Source organism: Chelonia mydas, chromosome 5 (genome assembly GCF_015237465.2).
Source record: "Chelonia mydas isolate rCheMyd1 chromosome 5, rCheMyd1.pri.v2, whole genome shotgun sequence".
NCBI lineage: Eukaryota > Metazoa > Chordata > Testudines > Cheloniidae > Chelonia > Chelonia mydas.
In genome coordinates this window covers 965,339-989,185 of record NC_051245.2, presented here as the reverse complement: position 1 = coordinate 989,185, position 23,847 = coordinate 965,339, and the positions used below count along the sequence as shown (strand labels likewise).

Here is a 23,847-nt window from a genome sequence, read left to right as displayed (position 1 = left end):
GGGTGCCATGGCTGGGCCCCGGGAGCAGGGTGCCATGGCTGGGCCCCGGGAGCAGGGTGCCATAGCTGGGTCCCGGGAGCAGAGCGCCAGGCTGGGTCCCGGGAGCAGGGTGCTATGGCTGGGCCCCGGGAGCAGGGTGCTATGGCTGGGCCCCGGGAGCAGAGCGCCAGGCTGGGTCCCGGGAGCAGAGCACCAGGCTGGGTCCCGGGAGCAGAGCACCAGGCTGGGTCCCGGGAGCAGGGTGCCATGGCTGGGCCCCGGGAGCAGAGCACCAGGCTGGGTCCCGGGAGCAGAGCACCAGGCTGGGTCCCGGGAGCAGGGTGCCATGGCTGGGCCCCGGGAGCAGGGCGCCAGGCTGGGTCCCGGGAGCAGAGCGCCAGGCTGGGTCCCGGGAGCAGGGTGCCGTGGTTGGGCCCCGGGAGCAGGGTGCCGTGGTTGGGCCCCGGGAGCAGGGTGCCGTGGCTGGGCCCCGGGAGCAGGGTGCCGTGGCTGGGCCCCGGGAGCAGGGTGCCGTGGCTGAGCCCCGGGAGCAGGGTGCCTGGGTGGGGCCCTGGGAGCAGGGTGCCATGGCTGGGCCCCGGGAGCAGAGCACCAGGCTGGGTCCCGGGAGCAGAGCACCAGGCTGGGTCCCGGGAGCAGGGTGCCATGGCTGGGCCCCGGGAGCAGAGCGCCAGGCTGGGTCCCGGGAGCAGAGCGCCAGGCTGGGTCCCGGGAGCAGGGTGCCGTGGCTGGGCCCCGGGAGCAGGGTGCCGTGGCTGAGCCCCGGGAGCAGGGTGCCTGGGTGGGGCCCTGGGAGCAGGGTGCCATGGCTGGGCCCCGGGAGCAGAGCACCAGGCTGGGTCCCGGGAGCAGAGCACCAGGCTGGGTCCCGGGAGCAGGGTGCCATGGCTGGGCCCCGGGAGCAGAGCGCCAGGCTGGGTCCCGGGAGCAGAGCGCCAGGCTGGGTCCCGGGAGCAGGGTGCCAGGCTGGGTCCCGGGAGCAGAGCGCCAGGCTGGGTCCCGGGAGCAGAGTGCCAGGCTGGGTCCCGGGAGCAGAGCGCCAGGCTGGGTCCCGGGAGCAGGGTGCCATGGCTGGGCCCCGGGAGCAGGGTGCCGTGGCTGAGCCCCGGGAGCAGGGTGCCTGGGTGGGGCCCTGGGAGCAGGGTGCCATGGCTGGGCCCCGGGAGCAGAGCACCAGGCTGGGTCCCGGGAGCAGAGCACCAGGCTGGGTCCCGGGAGCAGGGTGCCATGGCTGGGCCCCGGGAGCAGGGTGCCGTGGCTGGGTCCCGGGAGCAGAGCGCCAGGCTGGGTCCCGGGAGCAGGGTGCCAGGCTGGGTCCCGGGAGCAGAGCGCCAGGCTGGGTCCCGGGAGCAGAGCGCCAGGCTGGGTCCCGGGAGCAGGGTGCCATGGCTGGGCCCCGGGAGCAGGGTGCCATGGCTGGGCCCCAGGAGCAGGGTGCCTGGGTGGGGCCCTGGGAGCAGGGTGCCATGGCTGGGTCCCGGGAGCAGAGCGCCAGGCTGGGTCCCGGGAGCAGAGCGCCAGGCTGGGTCCCGGGAGCAGAGCGCCAGGCTGGGTCCCGGGAGCAGGGTGCCGTGGCTGGGCCCCGGGAGCAGGATGCCGTGGCTGGGCCCCGGGAGCAGAGCACCAGGCTGGGTCCCGGGAGCAGGGTGCCGTGGCTGGGCCCCGGGAGCAGGGTGCCGTGGCTGGGCCCCGGGAGCAGGGTGCCGTGGCTGGGCCCCGGGAGCAGGGTGCCGTGGCTGGGCCCCGGGAGCAGGGTGCCGTGGCTGGGCCCCGGGAGCAGGGCACAAGGCTGGGTCCCGGGAGCAGAGCACCAGGCTGGGTTCCGGGAGCAGAGCACCAGGCTGGGTCCCGGGAGCAGAGCGCCAGGCTGGGTCCCGGGAGCAGGGTGCCGTGGCTGGGCCCCGGGAGCAGGGCACAAGGCTGGGTCCCGGGAGCAGAGCACCAGGCTGGGTTCCGGGAGCAGAGCACCAGGCTGGGTTCCGGGAGCAGAGCGCCAGGCTGGGTCCCGGGAGCAGGGTGCCATGGCTGGGCCCCGGGAGCAGGATGCCATGGCTGTGTACAGCCATCTCACCTGAAAATCAGGAAGCTGGAGATTCCAAACATGACGAGGGTGAGGCCGGTGCCCAGCGCCACGATGGCCAGCGTGGAGAGTGGGGCTGGAGAGAGCGGAGAGCTCGTTAGAGGGGGCAGGACTCCCCACAGGGAGCCCCCAGACCCTGTCCTGCTCTGTCAAATGCTCAGCCCTTCCCTCGGGGCACCCAGCATGTGCTGCCCGGTGCCCGATGGGCCCAAACCCCAGCCCTGAGGGCAGCAGCCAGAGACCTGACAGAGCTCCCCATGCTCAGAGATCCGGGGATGGATCCGGGGAAGGGGAGGCGTGTCAACCCGTAAGGAGAGGTGGGGGGCTCAGGAGGGCGGGCAGCCCAAGACCTGGCAGGGGAGCAGGAGGCCTGCAGCCCCAAGGCTCCCGGCTTAGCTGGGTATTTTCCTGCATGTGGGGCAGGCGCCTTCCAGTCCAGATGCTGCTGGGGCAGAGGGATGCAGGGCCCCAACCCGCCCATCCCCAGGGACAGGCTGAACGGGAGGCAGGGATGCCGGGGGCTCAGGAGAGAGGCCCAGCAGGACGCAGACTGCCCAGGGCAGGGGTGCAGGCCCAGCCAGCTCCCCATCACACCCACTTTTATCACAGGAGGGATCATCCACATCGAAGACGCAGGGGGGGTTGTCGAGGGGGGGGACCCCCTTCACCCAGTGAATGGGCCTCCCCAGCCAGTTCAGCTTCTTCTCCGCGCCCACGTAGTGCCCTGCCACCTGCACGGAGAGAGGGCACAGCCGGGCCTCTGCGGCGCTGCTCCACAGCGACCCCTCCCACACCAGGCCACCAGCCCCCCTCAGGCCAATACCAGCACATCCCCCACCCCTCTACGCACCCCCTTCCTTGACGAGCAACCCCCCAACAGCCCAGAGCACGGGAGTCACTAAGCCTCCCCCTCCCCCATGCACCCGCTTTGTCCCCCCAGATCCCTCCGACCCCTGCCGGGGGCACTGACCCTGCTGCATCTCCCTCCCCCAAAGCCCATGGCAGGGTCAGCTCCTGCTCCCAGCCCTGCCCTGGAAGGTGGCTCCGCAGCTGGGACAGTCCTGTGGACTCTGGAGCCCCCGTGGCTTGGGGCTGCACCCACCTCGTACTCCCCGCTCTCGGGGTCGCCCATCACCCACAGACTGAAGTCCGTGTCCCGGTCGTTGTTGCTGTCCATGCTCACGAGTCCGGTGACCCCTGGAAGGGAGGGGCAGGGGTGAGCGACCTGGGGCTGGAGAGGCAGAGGCAGAGGCAGGGGGTGGGGGTAGGGGTGCGGGGGTCCCCTCCTGACCAGTGAGCGCTCGGCACCAGCTCCTCTCCCGAACTCCGACGAGCAGCAGCTGGGCCTGGGGCTGCTTGTCCCCGTCCCCCGGCAACTAGTGTGCCAGGCCGGGCGCTGAGCCCGAGCACGCCCACGGGGGCCAGCACAGGCCCCGGCTGCCCTGGCAAAACGCTGCTGGGACAGCGAGGGGGAAGCGGCCCGTGCCAGCCAGAGCACCTGGGCTGGTATCTCCCTCCCCGCACAGGCCCCCCAGGCCGGTACCCTGGAACTTCCGGTCCCGCATCTTCTGCACGATGCGGGTGCCGTCCTTCTTGGAGCCGCCCTCGGCCAGCGTCTCGTTCAGAGCCATGGCGTAGAGCAGCACGCCGTCGTAGAAGCAGCCGGCCACCAGGTTCATCTGCCCGCGGGAGAGAGTCATCAGAGCCCTGCGCCCGCCCCGGTGCCTGACCAGAGACAGCCCCGCACCCGGCACAGCGCCGATCCCCAGCACGGCCCCCAGCCCTGATCCCCGCCACGGCCCGTACAGCCCCGATCCCCGACACGGCCCCCAGCCCCGATCCCCGACACGGCCCGTACAGCCCTGATCCCCGACACGGCCCCCAGCCCTGATCCCCGACACGGCCCGTACAGCCCTGATCCCTGACACGGCCCGTACAGCCCCGATCCCCGCCATGGCCCCCAGCCCCGATCCCCGACACGGCCCGTACAGCCCCGATCCCCGCCACGGCCCCCAGCCCTGATCCCCGACACGGCCTGTATAGCTCTGATCCCCGACACGGCCCCCCAGCCCTGATCCCCGCCACGGCCCGTACAGCCCTGATCCCCGACACGGCCTGTATAGCTCTGATCCCCGCCACGGCCCCCCAGCCCTGATCCCTGCCACGGCCCGTACAGCCCTGATCCCCGCCACGGCCCCCAGCCCCAATCCCCGCCACGGCCCCCAGCCCCGATCCCCGACACGGCCCCCCAGCCCCGATCCCCGACACGGCCCGTACAGCCCCGATCCCCGCCACGGCCCGTACACCCCCGATCCCCGACACGGCCCCCCCAGCCCTGATCCCCGACACGGCCCCCCCAGCCCTGATCCCCGACACGGCCTGTATAGCTCTGATCCCCGACACGGCCCCCCCAGCCCTGATCCCCGACACGGCCCGTACAGCCCTGATCCCCGACACGGCCCCCCCAGCCCTGATCCCCGCCACGGCCCGTACAGCCCTGATCCCTGACACGGCCCCCCCAGCCCTGATCCCCGACACGGCCCCCCAGCCCTGATCCCCGACACGGCCCGTATAGCCCTGATCCCCTACACGGCCCCCCCAGCCCTGATCCCCGCCACGGCCCCCCCAGCCCTGATCCCCACCACAGCCCGTACAGCCCTGATCCCCGACACGGCCCCCCCAGCCCTGATCCCCGACACGGCCCCCCAGCCCTGATCCCCGACACGGCCCGTATAGCCCTGATCCCCTACACGGCCCCCCCAGCCCTGATCCCCGCCACGGCCCCCCCAGCCCTGATCCCCACCACAGCCCGTACAGCCCTGATCCCCGACACGGCCCCCCCCAGCCCTGATCCCCGACACGGCCCCCCCAGCCCTGATCCCCGACACGGGCCCCCAGCCCTGATCCCCACCACGGCCCGTACAGCCCTGATCCCCGACACGGCCCCCCCAGCCCTGATCCCCGCCACGGCCCGTACAGCCCTGATCCCCGCCACGGGCCCCCCAGCCCTGATCCCCGACACGGCCCGTACAGCCCTGAGCCCCTACACGGGCCCCCAGCCCTGAGCCCCGACACGGCCCGTACAGCCCTGATCCCCGACACGGGCCCCCCAGCCCTGATCCCCTACACGGCCCGTACAGCCCTGATCCCCTACACGGGCCCCCAGCCCTGATCCCCGACACGGCCCGTACAGCCCCCCCCAAGCAGCTGCCGTCTCTCTGTCCAAGCTCCCAGTGGGAGGTGCCTGGGGCCTGCACACAGCCGTGGGCTCCCCACACGTTCCCCAGGGCACCACCAGACCCCTGGCTTGTCCTGGGCCACACCAGCAGGCAGCAGGGGAACCCACCCCAGCTCCATGGGGTCACACTTGGGGGGCAGCACAGGGTCCTTGGGGACAGCAGGGGTTGGGGGAGAGGGCAGCTTCCCAAATCTCACTCCAGAGATTGCTTGGCAGAGGAGATCTGCCCCCAGGCACTGAGCCCTGGAGTTTCCTGGCCTCTGGCCCAGCTAGCCTGGCTCCCTCGCTGGAGCTGTCCCCAGCCCCTGCCCCTGTCATTGCTGTGCAGCCGTGAGCTGGCTCCTTGGGCGGGGAGTGTCCGCGCCCTCCCCTCGGGCAACCCCAGGGGAGCGGGCATCTCCGACACAGGAGCCAGGCAGTGCTGCAGCCTGAGCGTCGCCCGTCACAGTGCTGCACCCATAACCTGGGGGACCGGGGTCTGCCGGGCAGGCACCCCAGGGCCCTGCCCAGCCCAACTGCAGCTGGCTGGGCTCCCAGCTCAGCCCAGCCAAACTGGGAGTGCCGCCAATCCAGCCACGCTCCAGAGACTCACCAACAGCAAGGGCAACCCCCGGCTCCCTCGGCTCCAGTCATTCCACCGCAGCCTGGGGACCTCGGCCACCCACCAGCCCAGCCCCACGGGGAAGCTTCGAAAGGTCTGTCTACACAGCGAAGAAACACCCACGACTGGCCCATGCCAGCTGGCTGGGCTGCGGGGCTGTGTCATTGCTGTGGCTGGAGCCCCGGGCTCTGGGCCCTGCGGGGTGGGAGGATCCCAGAGCTCAGGCTGCAGAATCCACACAGCAGGAAACAACCCCGCAGCCCAAGCCCCATGGCCCAAGTCGGCTGGCACGGGCCAGCCAGGGGCTTTGCTTTGCTGTGCAGGCGGACCCTGAGACGACTACAGACTCCAGCTTCCTGTCTGAGGAGTGACTCCCCGCCACCTGGCCACAGGGCAGTGGAGTCTGGGGTCCAGCTCAAAGCAGGACCTTCACAGAATGGGGCTAAACCCCGAGAGTATCCCCTCTGCAGCACGGGCTGCCCTCATAGGAGGGATCTCAGCAAACGGCATCACCAGGCAATTCCCGTTGTTCATAAAGACAGAGAAGTTAAGCAACTCATGCTGCTACCTGAGCCACAGAAGCCAACGCCCCGCTGAGGAGCTGAGCCTGCCACAGCCCTGGGCCAGCCCCACGCCCCAAGGAGGGGACGGCAGCCCCCTCACTGCGAGGCACGGGTCCCTTCCAAACTGTTTTTAATCTTGTGCACATGTGAGAGTCTGGCTGGTTTCATTCACCACAGAAATAGCTGAGCCTTCCCTGGGCTTGCAGCCTCAGTGACACCTTGTGGCGGAGAGTTCCGCAGGTCGATCACACGTTGTGCATTTCCTTTGATCAGCTGTAACGTTGCTGCCCCTTGGTTTCCCTCGAACTTCCTTGTCCTCGTGGCACGGGAGAGGGGAGAGAGGCTCTCACGAGCAGCCACCCCCGCCCCACGTGCACAACCGGCACTGCACAGAGCGACAGCCCAAGAGACTCCCGCTGCCGCGTGCCAGATTCGACCGCACGCGTCGCCCCTGCCGAGTCCAGGAGGTTGCTAAGCGACACTCTCGGAGCCTTCCTAAACCCAGGCCCTGAGCAGCAGCCCTCAGCCTCCGCCTGCCTGCACCACAGTCAGAGGCACGGCCACGGCTGTAACTCCGTGAGCCCTGCCGGCAGGGCCAGCCCATGCTGCCCTTGTAGGGGCATCCCCAGGGCCAGTCCTCAGTGAGTGACAGAGCCTGGGGGAGCTCCCACTGCTGCTTGGGGTTGGCGGGCCAGAGACAGGCTGGCAGCCACGGCTCTGCCTGGCCCCCGGGCTCCGGGACGCCGCGCGTGTGGAGCAGCTCACTGGCGTGTGCATGCATGTGGATAACAGCACTGTGTGTGCGTATGGTCACTGGGCATGTATGCTCAGTGTACGTGTGTGAGTAGGCAAGGGCGGCGTGCGTGTGTACGTGTGCGTATAAGGGCAGGGCTGAGTGTGCATAAGAGCAGTGCTCGTGTAGTCAGTGTACGTGTGTGCACGCACAAGGGCCGTGTGCGTGTACGGTCCGTAGGTGTGGGTGTGCATATAAGGACAGCGCTCGTGTACAGTGAGTGTACGTGCGCATAAGGGCACTCTGCGTGTGTACATGTATATAAGGGCAGAGTGCAGGTGTACACCTGCATGTCAGGGCAGGGTGTGCATGCATAGGGACAGTGTGCACACATACCAGGACAGCGTGTGTGTAAGGTCAATGTGCACGTACGGGCAGTGTGTGTGTGTGTGTGCATAAGGGTCCGTGTGCATGTACAATCAGCGTACATATAAGGGCAGTGCATGCGTGTATGTGTGTGTGCATATAAGGGCAGGGCTGTGTGTGTCAGGGCAGTGTGCACACGTGTAAGGGCAGCATGTGTGCATAAGGGCAGCGTACACACGTGTAAGGGCAGTGTGTGTGTGTAAGGACAGTGTGCACACACGTAAGGGCAGCGTGTGTGTGTAAGGACAGTGTGCACACACGTAAGGGCAGCGTGTGTGTGTAAGGACAGTGTGCACACACGTAAGGGCAGCGTGTGTGTGTAAGGACAGTGTGCACACACGTAAGGACAGCGTTTGTTTGTAAGGGCAGTGTGCACTTGTGTAAGGGACTGTGTGTGTAAGGGCTTCCTACAAGTTCAACCAGTGCCATGCACGTGTGAACAAGACCCTGCAGCCCCACAGCACAGACCTCGATGGCTGGGGCTCGCGGAGAAGCACTGCCAGGAATGGGGGCTGGGTGGGGCCCCGAGATACCCCGCTGTGAACGAGGGCTGGGCGGGGCCCCTAGAGCCCCCAGTGTGAATGGGCCAGGTGGGGCCCCTAGATCCCCCAGCGCGAACAGGCCAGGCGGGGCCCCTAGATTCCCCTGGTGTGAATGGGGGCTGGATGGGGCCCCTAGATCTCCTATTGTGAACGGGGGCCGGGTGGGGACCCTAGATCCCCCGGCGCAAACAGGCCAGCTGCGGCCCCTGCTGGCCCTTGGCACAGCCAGAAGGGCCCTTTGCTTCTACCAGGCTGTTCCCTTCCTGCTCGGAGCCCTGGGAGAGGTTTCCCGGAGCGGGGCAGGTGGGTGGGATGGGAACTGGCCGGGACCCAGCTGTTTCCCAGCTGCCAGCACTGCCGAGCGGGGAATCCTCAGGGCCTGCGGGGGGAGGTGTGTGCGCGGGAAGGTGCCAGGCAGACAGCAGCCCCGGTACACGCACAGGCAGGCCGAGCCCACTTACCAGCGAGTAGCCGAGCTCCACCTTGAACTCCTCCTTGGCTCGCAGGATCAGCTGGGTCTGGAAGTGCTGGTACTCGGGGTTCTGGGGTTCATGGTAGGTGATCACCAGCACCGTCTGCAAGGCAAAGCACAGGCCACAGCTTCATACCCAGCAGCGAGCCCACCCTGCTGGGGCCAGGGAGGAGAGGGCGACAGCCCTGCTCAGAGAGGGGTGTTCTGTCTCAGGGCCCCAGGGGTGACCACATGGGAATTTTCTGTAACATTTTTATGCAATCTATGTGTGCCTCAGTTTCCCCTGTGTGCCGCACTGTTATCTAGTGGGTAGAAAGGCGTGGTGCTCTCTGCAGCGGCTCAGAGACTCAGGTGTGGATGGCTCCCAGCAGTATGGGGCTTGGGCCCCATATCCAGGTAGTTTGTGAGACGACAATGGCAACCCCAGTCACCGGGACTTTGATACCTAGCAACCAGCGGCCATGGACGGCTGCCTCTCACCAGGAAGCCAAGCAGCATTTGCCCAGCTGGAGAACAAAGGGCTGGGGAGGTGCCAGGGGCTGGTTCAGGGCTGGCTGCTGAGGGCTGGGGGCACACACCGACTGGGACACGGCAGTCAGGGGCTAGGCGTGGGGCTCTGGGCCGACCTGACCGGCTGGAACTTTCTAAGCAAGGACTTTCCGTGCTGTGTGCGAGTTGACTAATGACCCCGACTGTCTGCTCACACCGGCTGTGTCCCTGCAGACGCTGGCCGAAGGGCGCGCTGCTCCCCAAGGTGGACAGGTCTCCCTCTCAGGGTCTGCCTCAGAGGGACTCGCGGAGCGGAGCAGGGGGGCTGCAGGCCCAGTGGTCCTGCTGAAGGAGGCGGAGAGGCCGCGTGGCTCACCCTGGGGAAGAGTGACACCCTAGGGTGCCTGGTACAGGATGGGATCCTTGCAGAAGCTGTTCCAAAGCTGGGGTCATAGCACCGGTCCTGTGGGTCTGACACCACGTGTCCCCCTGGGGTCTCCCAGAATCCCCCCCACGGGTGGGCGCCCACTGCCCTGTGTCCTGCTCACTGAAGCAGGAATGGCTTTTGTGGGGGCCCCCAAACCTGACCCCAGGCATGGACCTGGAAGCCCTGGTGCAGCCCCGACCCCTGACCCCCAGCCTGGCATCGGCCCAACCCCTGACCCCCAGCCCTGACCGTGCATAGGCCCAACCAGTGATGAGCTGCCAAAATCTTAACAACCGGTTCCCTCCTCACCCCACGAGGGGGTCGTTGCCCAGCCCTGTCCCCCGGGACTCCTGCCCCATCCACCCCCCTCCCCTGTCCCCTGACTGCCCCCAGAGCCGGGCAGGAGGGTCTCGTGGGCCACCATAGTGGGTGCCCACCCCACCCCTAAGAGCCAGAGGCACCTGCCGGGGGGCGAGGTGGGGAGTCCCGGCGGCGCTTACCTGGGGCAGCTCCCGGGAAGCCTCCGGCAGGTCCCTCTGGCTCCTAGGGGCGGGGGAGCGTAGCTGGGGGGGGAGCAGGGGCGGGGAGCTGCCGGTGGGGGCTCTGCACCCACCAAATTTTCCCCGTGGGGGCTCCAGCCCCGGAGCACCCCCGGAGTCAGCGCCTAAGGCGCCACTTTTGGCCGGTGGTTAAATTTAGAAGCCCTTTTAGAGCCGGCTCTCCCTCGCGGAACCACCGGTTCTAAAGGGGCTTCTAAATTTAACAACCGGCTCCAGCTCACCACTGGCCCAACCCCTGCCCCCCGGCCCCGAGCTGGCGTAGGCCCAACCCCAGCCCAGTGCCCGGCCTGGGACATGGGGGAATTTTGGTAATATTTTTATGACCCCAAGCGTGCCTCCATTTCCCTCTGGCCTTGGCGTGGCCAGGCACTGAGTGGACGGGAAGAGAGGAGGTGCTGACTCAGCAGCCTGGCTCGAAACCAGAGTCATTAACGGGAATAAAGTCCACAGGCGTGTGAGGGGCAGCTCCGGAAAGCCAAGGGAGCCCACTGGCGGGAGCGTCGCACCGAGCGCTAACACCGAGGAAGGAGATTCCCCTCCCTCTCTGCAGGGAAGCAGAGCAAAGCCCCGAGTGCAGCACAGGGGACCGGTGCCAGGCGGCGGTGCTAAGAGCTGAGTGTGCAGAGACCCTGAGCACGCACCTGGGACAAACAAGAAAGGGCGAGACAGCGAGCCAGGGCCCAAATGGATTCTACAGCAGCTTGGCTGGGTGTTGGCTAGACTGACCCGTCTGAACCTCTGCATCTGCCTGCTGACCTCGGGACCTCTGCACGCTGTGCCAGGTGACTAATAAACTGCTGCCAGGTATCACCAAGCACGGCGTGCCCTGGGGGAGCTCCCTCGGGGGTCTGGCTCTGCAGGATTTTCTGCAGGGAACCTATAACGGGGTGGCTCACCCCTTAACAGCTGGAGAACTGGGGCTGGCCCACCCTGATTGCAGACTGAGCGCCCCCAAGAGGAATCAGGTGATGCCAGGAGAGAAGCAGCAGGAAGCTGCGGAGAAGGGGGAAGTCCAGGAAGTTGTGGTTACGTCTGCAGAGAGCAAGGCCTGTCTACACTCCAGTCAGGCTGCTGTGAGCTGCCTTGTGTCGAACTAGCCAGGCATGTCTCGACACTTCCATTTCTATCCCGCCCACGCATGCGCCCTGTTACGGCGACGCAGACACCGCCTCCCCGACGGGCGACGTAGGCAGGTCAATGCAGCACGACGATGTCGACCCTAACAACCCTCCAGCTGCTGTCCCACAATGCCCAGCACAAGCACTCTGGTCACAACTGTGAACTCGGCTGCCCAGGGGTCACGAAGACCGGAACCCACCTCCCTACTGAAAAACCACCGGACATTTCTGAAATGGCTTTTCCTGGTTGCCCAGCTCGCCTAGCGGCTCTCCACTGTCGTGTGCAGCCGCCCAGCCAGCGACGCGCTCCAGACGCGCTCCTTCCCGGAGCAGACAGGTACTGGATCTCCCGGGCCTGTGGGGAGCACAGCTACGGACCAGCCACAGAAACGTGGACAGTTGTGAGCAGATTGCTTGGGGGACGCAGGAGAAGGGTACGGCAGAGACCAGCGGCAGTGCCGTGTGAAAGCAGAGGAGCTGTGGTGGGTGTGCCAGGAAGCCAGGGAGGCCAACAACCAATCCGATGCCAAGCCACAGACCCGCTGCTTATACAAAGAGCCGCATGCCATCCTCAACAGAGACATACACACACCCCCCCGCCCACCACCCTGGATGCCTCCAAGAGCCTGAGGCAGACCACTGCTGTCAACAGTGAGGACGAGGAGGAGGGACACGCAACTGGTGGGTCCTGCTACGCCACGAGCCAGGACCATCTGAGACTCCCCACAGGCCAGTCAGTCCTGCCTGGATGCGCCTGATGCATGGGAAGGAACGTGAATGCATTTCTCATGGAGTTTAAATGCAGTGGTGGTGACGGACCGCACTGTGAAAGGACACAGCCATCCACTTCTCATTCATTTACGCGTACTAGAAGAGGTAACACACATCGACCAGAGGGAGAGCTGGTATCTGCTTTTCACTGCCCTGTAGAGTTAGGCAAGGGTGGCCGGTGGAGCAGCGTATTTATGTGCTCAGGGATGTTCCTTGACTCCTCCTCAGAGCTCTCGGTGAAACATTCACAGAGGTACTCTGCAATCCTCTCCCGAAAGCCTCTCGGGATGGCAGCCCGATTTCTTCCTCCACAGTAGGACCCCTTCCCACGCCAGTCTGCGATGAGCTCGGCTGGTACCACTGCAGGAAACCGGCTTCGGGACACGAGCAGCCGCTGTGCTCTCTGTGCCTCTCGTGAGCGAGAGCGCCGCCGAAATCCCCAAGGCCCCTCGAGTGCCTGTATTCAGTGCCACTGCCCCATGTGTGTATACAACTCTCTCCTCATTCCCTTGCCCCCTGCCCCAGCCGCCAGGGTCCCCAGGACTCCGAATGCAGAACAGAGCTGGGCACACTCACTCCAAGCAGCAATGAGAAAGACTTGTTTAAAATGTTAGGGGAGCAAGGGGATTGCTGCACCTTTGCTTGTGACTACGCTGACAAGGGTACCGCCCTGTGTTTTAGCTCTAGCTCCACCCCTGCGGCTTTGGGGGGAACGCCTGAGCCAGAAGAGGAGGAGAAAGAAGAGGACTCGGGATGCCATATCCAGGGAGATGCTGCAAGCCAGCGCTGCATCCGACTGTGAGCAGAGGGCCCCGAGAGAGAATACTGCAGACTGTATGGAGAAGGAAAAAGCAGACAAGAGAAAGGCCCCAGGGTCCCAGCAGGCCAAGGAGAGGGAGATGCACCAGGCCATAATGGGACTTCTCTGGCAGGAAACACAGATGCTGCAGACTCTTGTGGACATACAGGGCCAACAAGCCTGGGCTCTCCTCCCTTTGCAGTCCATGGAGAACTCCACTGCAGCACCTCCCTATAGCCCTCTTAACAGTCCACATCGCCTGAGGGGTGCCTGCACGCCTACACCCCGAGAACCAGCAAGGACAAGCCCAGCTTCCTGTACACTGACGAGAGAGAGCCACGACTGCGGTATGGGTGGCCAACACGGGATGAAAGAGACAAGAATGTTCTTTCCCCTTGTTTAGTTCTGTTCCTTTCTTTCTAACTTTGTATCATACTGGTTTTTAATTGCACACCGTTTCTATGCACTGGTTTTGGTACCCAATAAAATCTGATTTGGGGGAATACCATTTATTTTTATTTCGCCACACAGGATACAATAGGCCTAGTGCTACTGAAAGCACCCCCGACTTGTTATTGTCCAGGGCACCAGAATTCTTGGGCTCAGCGACACACGGTGTCATAATGATAAAGGTACAGCACGCAGCGCCAAATTAACAGGTCCACTGACAAACTGCTATAATCAGAAATGGTCACCAGCCCCCGCACAATTTGTAACAGCCCCAACACGTAAGGGCCAGCTGGAGCACTGTCCCCCACACCACATTGCTCTGGCTCACTGGTAAAGGGCTCTTTCAAGGCCTCCCACAACCACACAGCTCTGCACTGAGCTCTTCTCACAGTCCTTCTGTCTAGCTGGTCAAACTCAGCAGACAGCCACTCCCCCTCCATGCCAGCGGCAGCTTTCTCCCCAGTGCCTCACTGATATTCTGCAGGACACAACAGACAGCTCTAACCATTGGGATGTTTTTCTCACTGAGATCCAATCTTGTGAGCAAACACCACCAGCGTCTCTTCACTTAACCAAAAGCACATTCCACTGGCGTATCTTTCCTCGGTGCTGTCCAGGGGGCCGGTGTGCAGCTTCCTGAGCCAGAGGAGTAAGGGGTAGGCTGGGTCCCCCAGGATCACTACCGGCATTTCAGCTTCACCAGTGATGATCCCCTGGTCGGGAAAGAAAGTCCCTGCCTGCAGCTTTCTGAGCAGTGCTATCTTCTAAAGATGTGCACGTCATGCACCTCCCCTGACCAGCCAACACTGATGCCGGTGAAGTGTCCCCAGGGGTGCACCAGCGTTGCACAGCCACGGAAAAGCCCTTTCTGCTGATGTGCTCTGTGGCAAGGTGGTCTGGGGCCAAAATAGAGCGAAACGCGCCGTCTATTGCTCCACCACGGTTCGGGAACCCCACAGCTGCAAATCCAGCCACTATGTCCTACACGCTGCCAAGAGCCACGGTCCTGCATAACAGGAGACTATTAATGGCCCTGGGGGCTCGCATGACAATGGCCTGCGCTGTGCATTTTCCAATTGCAAACTGATTTCCCACTGACCGGCAGCAGTGGGGTGCTGCAAGCTTCCACAGTGCAATCGCCACTCGCTTCTCCACGGTCAGTGCAGCTCTCGCTCTGGGTCACTGCGCTGGCGGCCTGGGGTGAGCACGGCACACAGCTCCAGGAATGTGCCAGCGCTCATCGTCCCCAACCTGGGCCGCAACGCGATCCCCCCGGTCACTGCTTGTTTCTCAGCCCAGCTCCACCGTCTGCAGCTGTCCCGTGAAGACCACCAACAACCTTGAACTGGTTTTCGTACGTCCCACGGCAATCGTCACGTTCCCTGTTGCTGCGGTTCCTCCTGCAGCTCTGGAAACATGGAGGCTTGCATGTCCCACATTTGCAGGGTGTCTGACAAGAGGGCAGAGCTGTGCAGGCTCCGAGCTCCGGTCAGAGCCAGCAGACTGTGAGGTGCTGGGCGGGTCTGTGGGACTTTTAAAAAGGTGCAAAACTTACAGCCTAGGGGTGGCATTTCGGAGGATGTCGCATGCTAGGGACTTGCTGCCTCACTCCCTGTCACCCCTGCACCAGTCACCTCTGCCCCATGTCGCACCACCACCATTTCCCAAAAGCCAGCGTGATGCTGGACGATGCGAGCTCACGCTGGGACACCTACCCACGGAGCGCTGCCCTGAGCATGGCCACAGCGCCAGGACCCCAGCAGGCGCCTGCAGGAGCGATGCACCAAATGCAGCGGCGTCCTGCCCGCGAACCGGGCGCCAGCCACAGTCTGTAGCGTAGCCGTGGCCTGAGGCGGCTCCCGCAGAGCCCTGAGTCAGCCGCTGAGGGGGAGGCCTGCGGAGAAGAACCCACTCCAGGCGGGAGGTGCTGCGGGGCAGGACTGTGCCGGCTGCAGCCGCCTATCGTTCTATCTGAAAGACTGCTCGTTGAGCTCACGAGGAGAGAGATGCTGAGCGGGGCTGGAGGGGCAGGGGCAATCGGATCCTAGGCGGGGAATGCTTCATTCTCTTCGGACCGGGTGGTGCTCGTTTAAGAAGCCCTGAGGAGGGGAAAGCAGCGGCTGAGGACTGCAGGGGGTGCTCTGGAGGCAGAGGGAGACAGGGATCGTGTGCGCCCACAGGCCCAGCGCTGGAGTCTGGGAGGCTGTGGGTCTGCCTGGGGGCTGGCACCCTGGAGGGTCGCTCCCCAGGGACTGGCGTGGGACAGGCCCAAGCCAAGCCCCAGCCCCGGGGGGTACCTGGAAGGCCTGACGCAGGCCCACGTCCTGACTCTGTCTGTTCTGCCAGGGTTTCAAGGCGTCGCGAGCGGCACCGGCACGCAGGCTCTCCCCGAACACGTCCACGTAGAAGAAGACATAGTCGCCATTAGTCAGGCTCTCCCGCTGGGCCAGCCTCATAATCCGGTGCAACATCTCCAGGGGGCCGCAGATGTAGATGACTGTGGGGGTGGGAAACACAGGGGCAGTGTCAGTCACTGTGGGGAAGAGATGGGAGGGAAGGGGCAGTGTCAGTTTGCTGCAGAGGAGGGGGGACAGGCTGTGTCAGTCGCTGCGGGGCAGAGACAGGCGGAGAATGGGGGTGATGAGGTGTCAGTCGCTGCGGGGCAGAGACAGGTGGAGGAGGAGGGACAGGAAGTGTCAGTCGCTGCGGGGCAGAGACAGGTGGAGGAGGGGGGACAGGCTGTGTCAGTCGCTGCAGGGCAGAGACAGGCGGAGAATGGGGGTGATGAGGTGTCAGTCGCTGCGGGGCAGAGACAGGTGGAGGAGGGGGGACAGGAAGTGTCAGTCGCTGCGGGGCAGAGACAGGTGGAGGAGGGGGGACAGGCTGTGTCAGTCGCTGCAGGGCAGAGACAGGCGGAGAATGGGGGTGATGAGGTGTCAGTCGCTGCGGGGCAGAGACAGGTGGAGCAGGGGGACAGGAAGTGTCAGTCATTGCAGGGCAGAGACAGGTGGAGAATGGGGGTGATGAGGTGTCAGTCGCTGCGGGGCAGAGACAGGTGGAGGAGGGGGGACAGGCTGTGTCAGTCGCTGCAGGGCAGAGACAGGCGGAGATTAGAATGGGGGTGATGAGGTGTCAGTCGCTGCAGGGCAGAAACAGGTGGAGGAGGGGGGACAGGCTGTGTCAGTCGCTGCGGGGCAGAGACAGGCGGAGAATGGGGGTGATGAGGTGTCAGTCGCTGCGGGGCAGAGACAGGTGGAGCAGGGGGGACAGGCTGTGTCAGTCGCTGGAGGGCAGAGACAGGCGGAGAGCATAAGCATCAGTCACAACGCACAGCACGACCACATGCCCCTGCTCACAGCCCCAGGCCTGGGCTCTCCCAAGGCTGGCCAGCTGGGACCTGCCGTGCAGCTCAGGGCTGCGGGCCCCCTGGGAACACTCAGAGCTGTCCCGGGCAGGAAAAGCCAGGAGCCTGCGCAGAGCTGGGGGACTGGTCCCAGTGTGATGCAGGGCCCCGAGCCCTGACGGTCCAGCCTGACGGAAGGGCAGTGCACGAGGCTCAGGGCCGATGCAGCGCTCACACCAGATCAGCAGAGGAACGTATCCAGAGCCCTCCCCCACCACGTGGACGGGTTCGCAGGCACATGGGCACTGCCAGACAGGATTGAACTGGCACCCATCAGCCCAGGGCCCCGACCACGGGCAGTGCTAGATACTCCAGAGGAAGGCGCAACAACCCCACAGTAGCAGGTGTGGGATTATGTACCCCACCTCAGGTCCCACCCTGGTCTCTAATAGTTAGAGATTGCTTCAAGCCCTGAGAACAACGTTTAATCTCCCTGCCAGAACTGTTTGCATTAACTGCACCCTGACTATTGCTGTAATGCTCAGGAATGGCCAATCCCCTTTGAAACTTGTTAAAAGTTTGGCCTCAATTAAATCCTGTGGCAGTGAGTTCCACAGGTTAATTACACACCATGTGAAAAAAAGTTTCCTTTGATCCATTTTCAATGTCCCTCCTTTCAGTCTCATTGGGCTCCCTCCCTTCTCCTTGTGGGGGGAGCTGGGGACAGGGAAAGTTCCCAGTCTCCCTTTCTATTTAAGGCGACTACACTCCCACAAAAAACTCTCAATGCTCCATCATCCCCATCTGGACGGCACTTCTGCACCCCAACCCCCCCCCCAACAAGTCACCCCGCAGTGAGTCACCCCCCTGGGACAGCACATTTGCACCTCAACCCCACCCCAACAAGTCACCCTCCTGAGACGGCCCCTCCACATCCCAACCTCCCCAATGAGCCATCCCCCCATGACAGCTCCTCCACACCCCAATCCCCTCCCCAACAAGAACCGCCCCTCTGGGACAGCCCCTCCACACAGCCTAGGATTGCCAGGTGCCCCCTTTTTCGACCGGAAAGTTCAGTCAAAAAGGGCACCTGACAGTGTCCAGTCAGAAACACTGACCGGACACCCAAAGTCCTGCAGGGGCGCCAGGACCGTTGGGGCCAAGCAGGCGGGCTGGCGGGCAGGGAGGCGCTGTGAGGGGATCGGGCACAGAGCTGGCAGCGGGGGCAGCAAGGGGCCGTGCCCCCCACTTTGCTCCTCCCAGCGTGTGCCCGCGCGGGAGTCTCCATTCCCACCTCCTCCAGCAGCGGGAGCAGGGGCAGCAGCGCCAGGGATGGGCCGCCCAGGCTCCCCACCCTGCTCCTGCCCTGCTGCCCTTCGCAAACCACCCCCGTCCCCCGCATCAGCGCCCCTGCTGCACTGCCGCCCGCTCCCACCTTGCATGGGTGAGTGGCTGGGGCAGAGTGGCCCCCGTCCTTACACTTGCTGTGCCCCCTGCCCAGGGCAGCTCACGGGGAAGGAGGTCCCTGCTCCCCCGGACAGGGGGGCTGCGCCTACCCCTTGGCAGTGTTTCACCTCACTGCCAACACCCCGCACAGAGGGCCTGCAGCTGCCCTGTCCCCAGCCAGCCCCTGCAGCGAAAAAACCCCTGTGTGCCCCGCTCCCACAATGGGGCCGGCTTGGCTCCGAGCCTCATCCCCCTTCCTGGGCACGCACCCTGGCCACGCAGCCCTCCCCCATCCCTGCGCAGGACCTACAGCCAGCTCCCCTGCCACTCATTCCCCAGGAGGACCACAGATAGCACAGTGCCCCCCCCCGCCCGATCCCAACACCCCGGAATTACTATGTGTTGTATCCTGGCCTCCGGTGTGTATGTGTGTGCGGGGGCGGGGGGGTCGTGTCAGTACTGGAGTTTATTTAAAGGTCTTTGACTTTTTTGGGAATCTTTTTTGGGGAGGGCGCTGAGGTTTAGCTCAGTACAGTCAGTATCTCCCCTTCTCCCCACATTCTTCCCTCAACGATGTGTCTTAAAGAGGGTCCTAAACACCCGCTGCCCTGGCGGGGTTATTCCAGGTTGAGCTGTGGACCTTTTCTCTGCACAGCGCAGAGAGCTCTGTAGAGAGGACCGCGTCACCTGCTCTCAGAGTGAGCTCGCGGACGGTGGGGCTCGGGTGCTGGCTCTTTGGGTAGAGGAGGGGGCAAGAACGAACTTCTCAGCCAAAACGAACATGCAGCCAGCAAAAGTCCCTGTTTTGCTCTCGTCGTACAGAGGGGAGAGGGGGAATCAGAGCAGGTGTCCGTTGCTGAAATGCATTTCCTGTGTTTATATCTCAGGCCGCACCGTACTTGTGTAGTAACTCTCAGCATCCCAACGGTTCTCTGCTGAAGGGTTGTTATGGCAGCAGGCTCATCCCACGTCTTGCGCCCAGCGTCTCTGGCGCGCAGCGGTGCTAGGGATACAAGTAATGGTCCTTAATGCAGTAGGAGTGAGCAACTCCTTGACACTTCCCAGAGTACCCTGACAAATACCAAGATAAGGATTACAGCGAAGCTTCACCACCCCCTTTCCTCAGAACATGTGATAAGGGTTAAGATTGGAAGAGGGGGTAGGAAACACACAATTTCCTGCAATAATTCCTGCTTTGGGGTTTAGGTGTTTTTGTTTTGATTGGAGGGGAGAGGAGTGAGTGGGGGCAAGGCCTCAGGGAGATGGGTCAAAGCAGGGTGTCCGGTTTCCATGCACCGCTACAGACTAGGGACCGAATGGCTCGGCAGCAGTTCTGCGGAAAAGGACCTAGGGGTGACAGTGGACGAGAAGCTGGATATGAGTCAACAGTGTGCCCTTGTTGCCAAGAAGGCCAATGGTATTTTGGGATGTATAAGTAGGGGCATTGCCAACAGATTGAGTGACGTGATCGTTCCCCTCTATTCGACATTGGTGAGGCCCCATCTGGAGTGCTGTGTCCAGTTTTGGGCCCCACACTACAAGAAGGATGTGGATAAATTGGAGAGAGTCCAGCGAAGGGCAACAAAAATGATTAGGGGTCTGGAACACATGACTTATGAGGAGATGCTGAAGGAACTGGGATTGTTTAGTCTACGGAAGAGGAGAATGAAGGGGGATTTGATAGCTGCTTTCAGCTACCTGAAAGGGGGTTCCAAAGAGGATGGATCTAGACTATTCTCAGTGGTAGCGGATGACAGAACGAGGAGTAATGGTCTCAAGTTGCAGTGGGGGAGATTTAGGTTGGATATTAGGAAAAACTTTTTCACTCAGAGGGTGGTGAAACACTGGAATGCGTTACCTAGGGAGGTGGTGGAATCTCCTTCCTTAGAGGTTTTTAAGGTCAGGCTTGACAAAGCCCTGGCTGGGATGATTTAATTGGGGGTTGGTCCTGCTTTGAGCAGGGGGTTGGACTAGATGACCTCCTGAGGTCCCTTCCAACCCTGATATTCTATGATTCTAACTGGAAAGTTGGCAACCCTATCACACACAACCCCTCAATGAGTCTATGACGCAGTGGTAATGTTCTTAATGTTTTGTCTGAATACTGTGTGTGCCTCAGTTTCCCCTATGTGTTACTCAAGTACCTAGGTGGTGCGACAAGGGTGTGTGATCATTGCAGAGGCCCCTAGAGGGCAAGTGTGACACCGACTGGCTGCCTGAGACAGAGAATGGCTGACAACCTGTATCCTGGCAACTGATGGCCAGAGCAGGCCCCTGCAAGAATCAGCTGGAGATGTTAGAGAACAAAGAGAGAGGTGGAGGCCAAGTGAGGTGACCTGCTGTTTGCCCAGGAAAGAGACAATGCCCGGAGGGGGGCAGCTGGGCCTGACAGAGGCTGGGCTCCTGCAAGCTGGTCAGTCTCCTGTTTTGGGACTCAGGGAGGATAGGGGGAGCCCTGGGCTCTGGAGCACCCCAAGATGGACTTTGCTGAATGTTAATTCAGAAACCAGGAACAAGCTCTGCTCTACGCTGGGTTCCCCTGTGATGAAGTGGGACTGTTCTTAATGTTTCCTCTGAATACTGTGAGGGTGCCTCAGTTTCCCCTATGCAGATCTTAAGTCTCTAGGTGGTGGGATAAGGGTGTATGATCCTTGCAGAGCCCTAGAGGGCAGGTGTGTGCAGGGATCTGGACACAGAGAATGGCCAACACCCTGTTTCCTGGCAACTTCCTGCAAGGTGAGAGCTAAAGGGTTGGAGAACAAAGGAATCCAGTGACCTCCTGGCCGGGAAAGGGACAAAGCCCAGAGGAGGAGGGGCTGGAGGGAGTTTCAGTTTGGGGCTGGCTGGGACATGGAGTGAAGGGCAGACAGGGTTGTCTGACTCACTGCCCCCCAAAATGGACCCAGCTGAGGGGTCCTGTTCTCCGCACCTCTAAGCTCTGTGTTAGACCATGTTCCTGTCGTCTAATAAACCTTCTGTTTTACTGGCTGGCTGAGAGTCCCGTCTGACTGCGGAGTTGGGGGGCAGGACCCTCTGGCTTCCCCAGGACCCCGCCTGGGCGGACTCACTGTGGGAAGTGCACGGAGGGGCAGAGGATGCTGAATGCTCCGAGGTCAGACCCAGGAAGGTGGAAGCCGGGTGAGCTGTGTGTCCTGCAGACAGGCTGCTCACCGGAAGGCGACTGCCCCAGAGTCCTGCCTGGCTTCATGGGGAGCAGTTCCAGAGCATCGCCCGGGGACACCGTGATATCCCCACACCTAATAACCCGTCTGTGTCACACGCTGGCTGGGTCACTGCTGGCTGCGGAGTGGGGCCCAGAGCCCTTTGGGGGGGTGAGGCTCCCCAGGGGGACTCACTACGGGGAGCTCCCGGGGCAAGCAGGGGGCTGAACGCTCCTAGGTCAGACCCAGGAGGTGCCGAAGCTGAGCAGGCTCCTTGTCCTGGTGAGGGTGCCCTGAGACGCTGCCCCAGAGTCGTCTAACTTCATCCAGAACCGTTCTCACTGAGACTCCGTGACAGTCACCCCCCGGAACGGCCCCAACGTGCCCCTGAATCACTCCCCGGGTCAGCCCCCCCAGTGAGCGTCACCGCCCCCCCGGGATAGCCCCTCCACCCCCCACCAAGGCGAGTCACACCTCCAGTTGGGGGTCGTTGCCAACGCCTTCCCAGCAGCCTCTGGCTTCCCCGGCTATCCACTCACCGCACAGGGACCAGCCGGCTGCGCCCCAGCCCCAGCCCCCATCAGCTGGTTCCCCAGAGAGCCGGTGGCTCCCAGCTGCCTGTGCTGGGCACGCAGAGAGAGGCTCTGCGACTGTTCAGGGGGAGAGACGCAGCCAGGGCTGAGGGGAGAGTGAACTGGGCCCTGACAAGAGCCGGCCAGTCCCAAAGCACCGGCATGTCTCCTCCCCAGCCCAGCCCCTCTCCTGGCACCCTAGAGCGCCCCAGGGCCTGATCTCCCCAGCTCTCCAGGGCTGTCTGCAGCCAGGAGCTGGGGGCTCCTCCCTCGACCCCCCAGCGCTCGGTGCTCCTGGTGCTCGTTCGCTGTATTCGGCGCCCACGCAGCACGAGCGGCCTCCGAGCGGGGCAGCACTGCAGCCCCAGACACTTGGGAACACAGGCTGTGCCAGGCCCCGGACGACTCAGCCCGCCAGTGCCTGATGCCCTAGCCCAGGGGTTTGCAACCTTTTTAGAATCATAGAATATCAGGGTTGGAAGGGACCTCGGGAGGTATCTAGTCCGACCCCCTGCTCAAAGCAGGACCAACCCCCAATTTTTGCCCCAGATCCCTAAATGGCCCCCTCAAGGATTGAACTCACAACCCTGGGTTTAGCAGGCCAATGCTCAAACCACTGAGCTATCCCTCCCCCGCAACATGCGATACAAAGTGCCCGGCCTGCCTGTGGCCAAACAATTGCTAAACGCCAGGGCCGGTGCTAGGGGTACCAAGCAGGGCAACTGCCTGGGGCCCCTGCAGAGCTAAGATGCTCAGGCTTCGGCTTTAGCCCTGGGTGGCGGGGCTCGGGCTTCGGCTTTCTGTCCTGAGCCCCAGTGAGTCTAACATCGGCCTTGCTCTCTGGTTTATCTTGGCGGCCCCGGACACCTGGTTGAGAACTGCTGCGCCAGAGGAAGGCGTAACCCCCCGCCGCACCAGGCCCCTGCCCACCTGGCCCAGTGCTGTGCGGCTGATGCTGGGCGTGTTACTTGCAGTGCCAACAACGCCAGTTAGACTATTGTGAGTAGCAGAGGTGAAGGGGCTGGTGCCTGGTCAGGGCCACTGCCCTTGCTGGACGGGGCAAGACCCTTCACCCAGCCAATATGGCGCTACCCCTGCCCTGAGCGGCCCCCACCGCCTGCCGGGGAACCTCCCAGCAGAGACAGACCAACGTCTGGGGAGCCAGTGTTTTCCCCAGGAATTGAAACTGGGGGAGTGTTTGAATTCACCGGGGAGGAGGTGTCAAGGCCGCAGAGGGCTGAGACCGTGAGGGTGAAGGTGGCTGTATGGCATGATAGTAAAAACTGAAAAATGTTTCATGACCATTTCGTTAGATTTAACTCACGTTTTAAAATCATCACACAAATTAAAGTTGGCTACTCAAGCCTTTTATGAAGCACGACGTCTGCATCCTTCTTGGTTTCTTGTAATAATTTTGCACAACTCTGTTAATGAACTTCTGGAATGCAATGCGTTCATCTTCGGTGGCTTCTCGTGTGTCCGGGACTTCCAGTCCTTCAACTGATAGGCTCATTAGTTCAGTCACAGGATCAGGCAGGAGGCGACTTCTTTCCGAACACAAAATGCGATTCAATGAGGCAAAAGAACGCTCAGCTGTGGCTGTTGTGACTGGGAGTAGCAAGAGAGGAATTCCGACTTCTTTCCTCCCAAGAAACAGAGCACAACGATCGGGCTGAGCCACGAGCGATGATAAAAAAGAAGTTGAAGTCAAATCTTCATTCATTCGTCGTATGATATTCCACTGTGTGTTCAAATTCTCTGTTCTCTCTGGAGCACACGGCAGCCCCATGGCTGCTCGTGCCTCACTCCACTCAGCTGTCGGTGTTTTATAGGACAGGGATCTGTAAAAGCTACGTAGAGGTTGAGTAAAATCTAGAGGTCGCTGTTGTAGATTTTTAAGAATCAAGTCTGTGTACTTTTTCAGTTGTCTTAAACACTTCTTGTCCTTTTCACTTAAGGATTCAATATAAAAGCCTTCATTAGTCAACTTCTGGACTGAAGTCTTTCCTTCTTCCAGTACTTTTTCAATGGATAGCTCTCGGATTGATCCAAACGT

At 62.7% G+C, this 23,847-nt stretch overlaps 1 protein-coding gene across 3 annotated transcripts in view; it reads right to left on the bottom strand.

The window, feature by feature from the left end:
• NPR2 (natriuretic peptide receptor 2) overlaps positions 1-23,847 on the bottom strand; it is a 53,742-nt gene that overhangs the window by 17,713 nt on the left and 12,182 nt on the right. For 2 of the 3 annotated variants that reach the window (XM_037902738.2, XM_037902739.2), the window contains exons 2-7: positions 15,567-15,766; positions 8,645-8,758; positions 3,624-3,759; positions 3,183-3,277; positions 2,679-2,811; positions 2,072-2,156 (exon numbers count right to left, since the gene is read on the bottom strand). In XM_037902738.2, the coding sequence (XP_037758666.1) occupies positions 2,072-2,156; positions 2,679-2,811; positions 3,183-3,277; positions 3,624-3,759; positions 8,645-8,758; positions 15,567-15,766 (763 nt within the window). Of the gene's footprint in view, positions 1-2,071; positions 2,157-2,678; positions 2,812-3,182; positions 3,278-3,623; positions 3,760-8,644; positions 8,759-15,566; positions 15,767-23,115; positions 23,249-23,847 lie in introns of those variants that run through there. The other variant, XM_037902740.2, reaches the window with a different exon arrangement.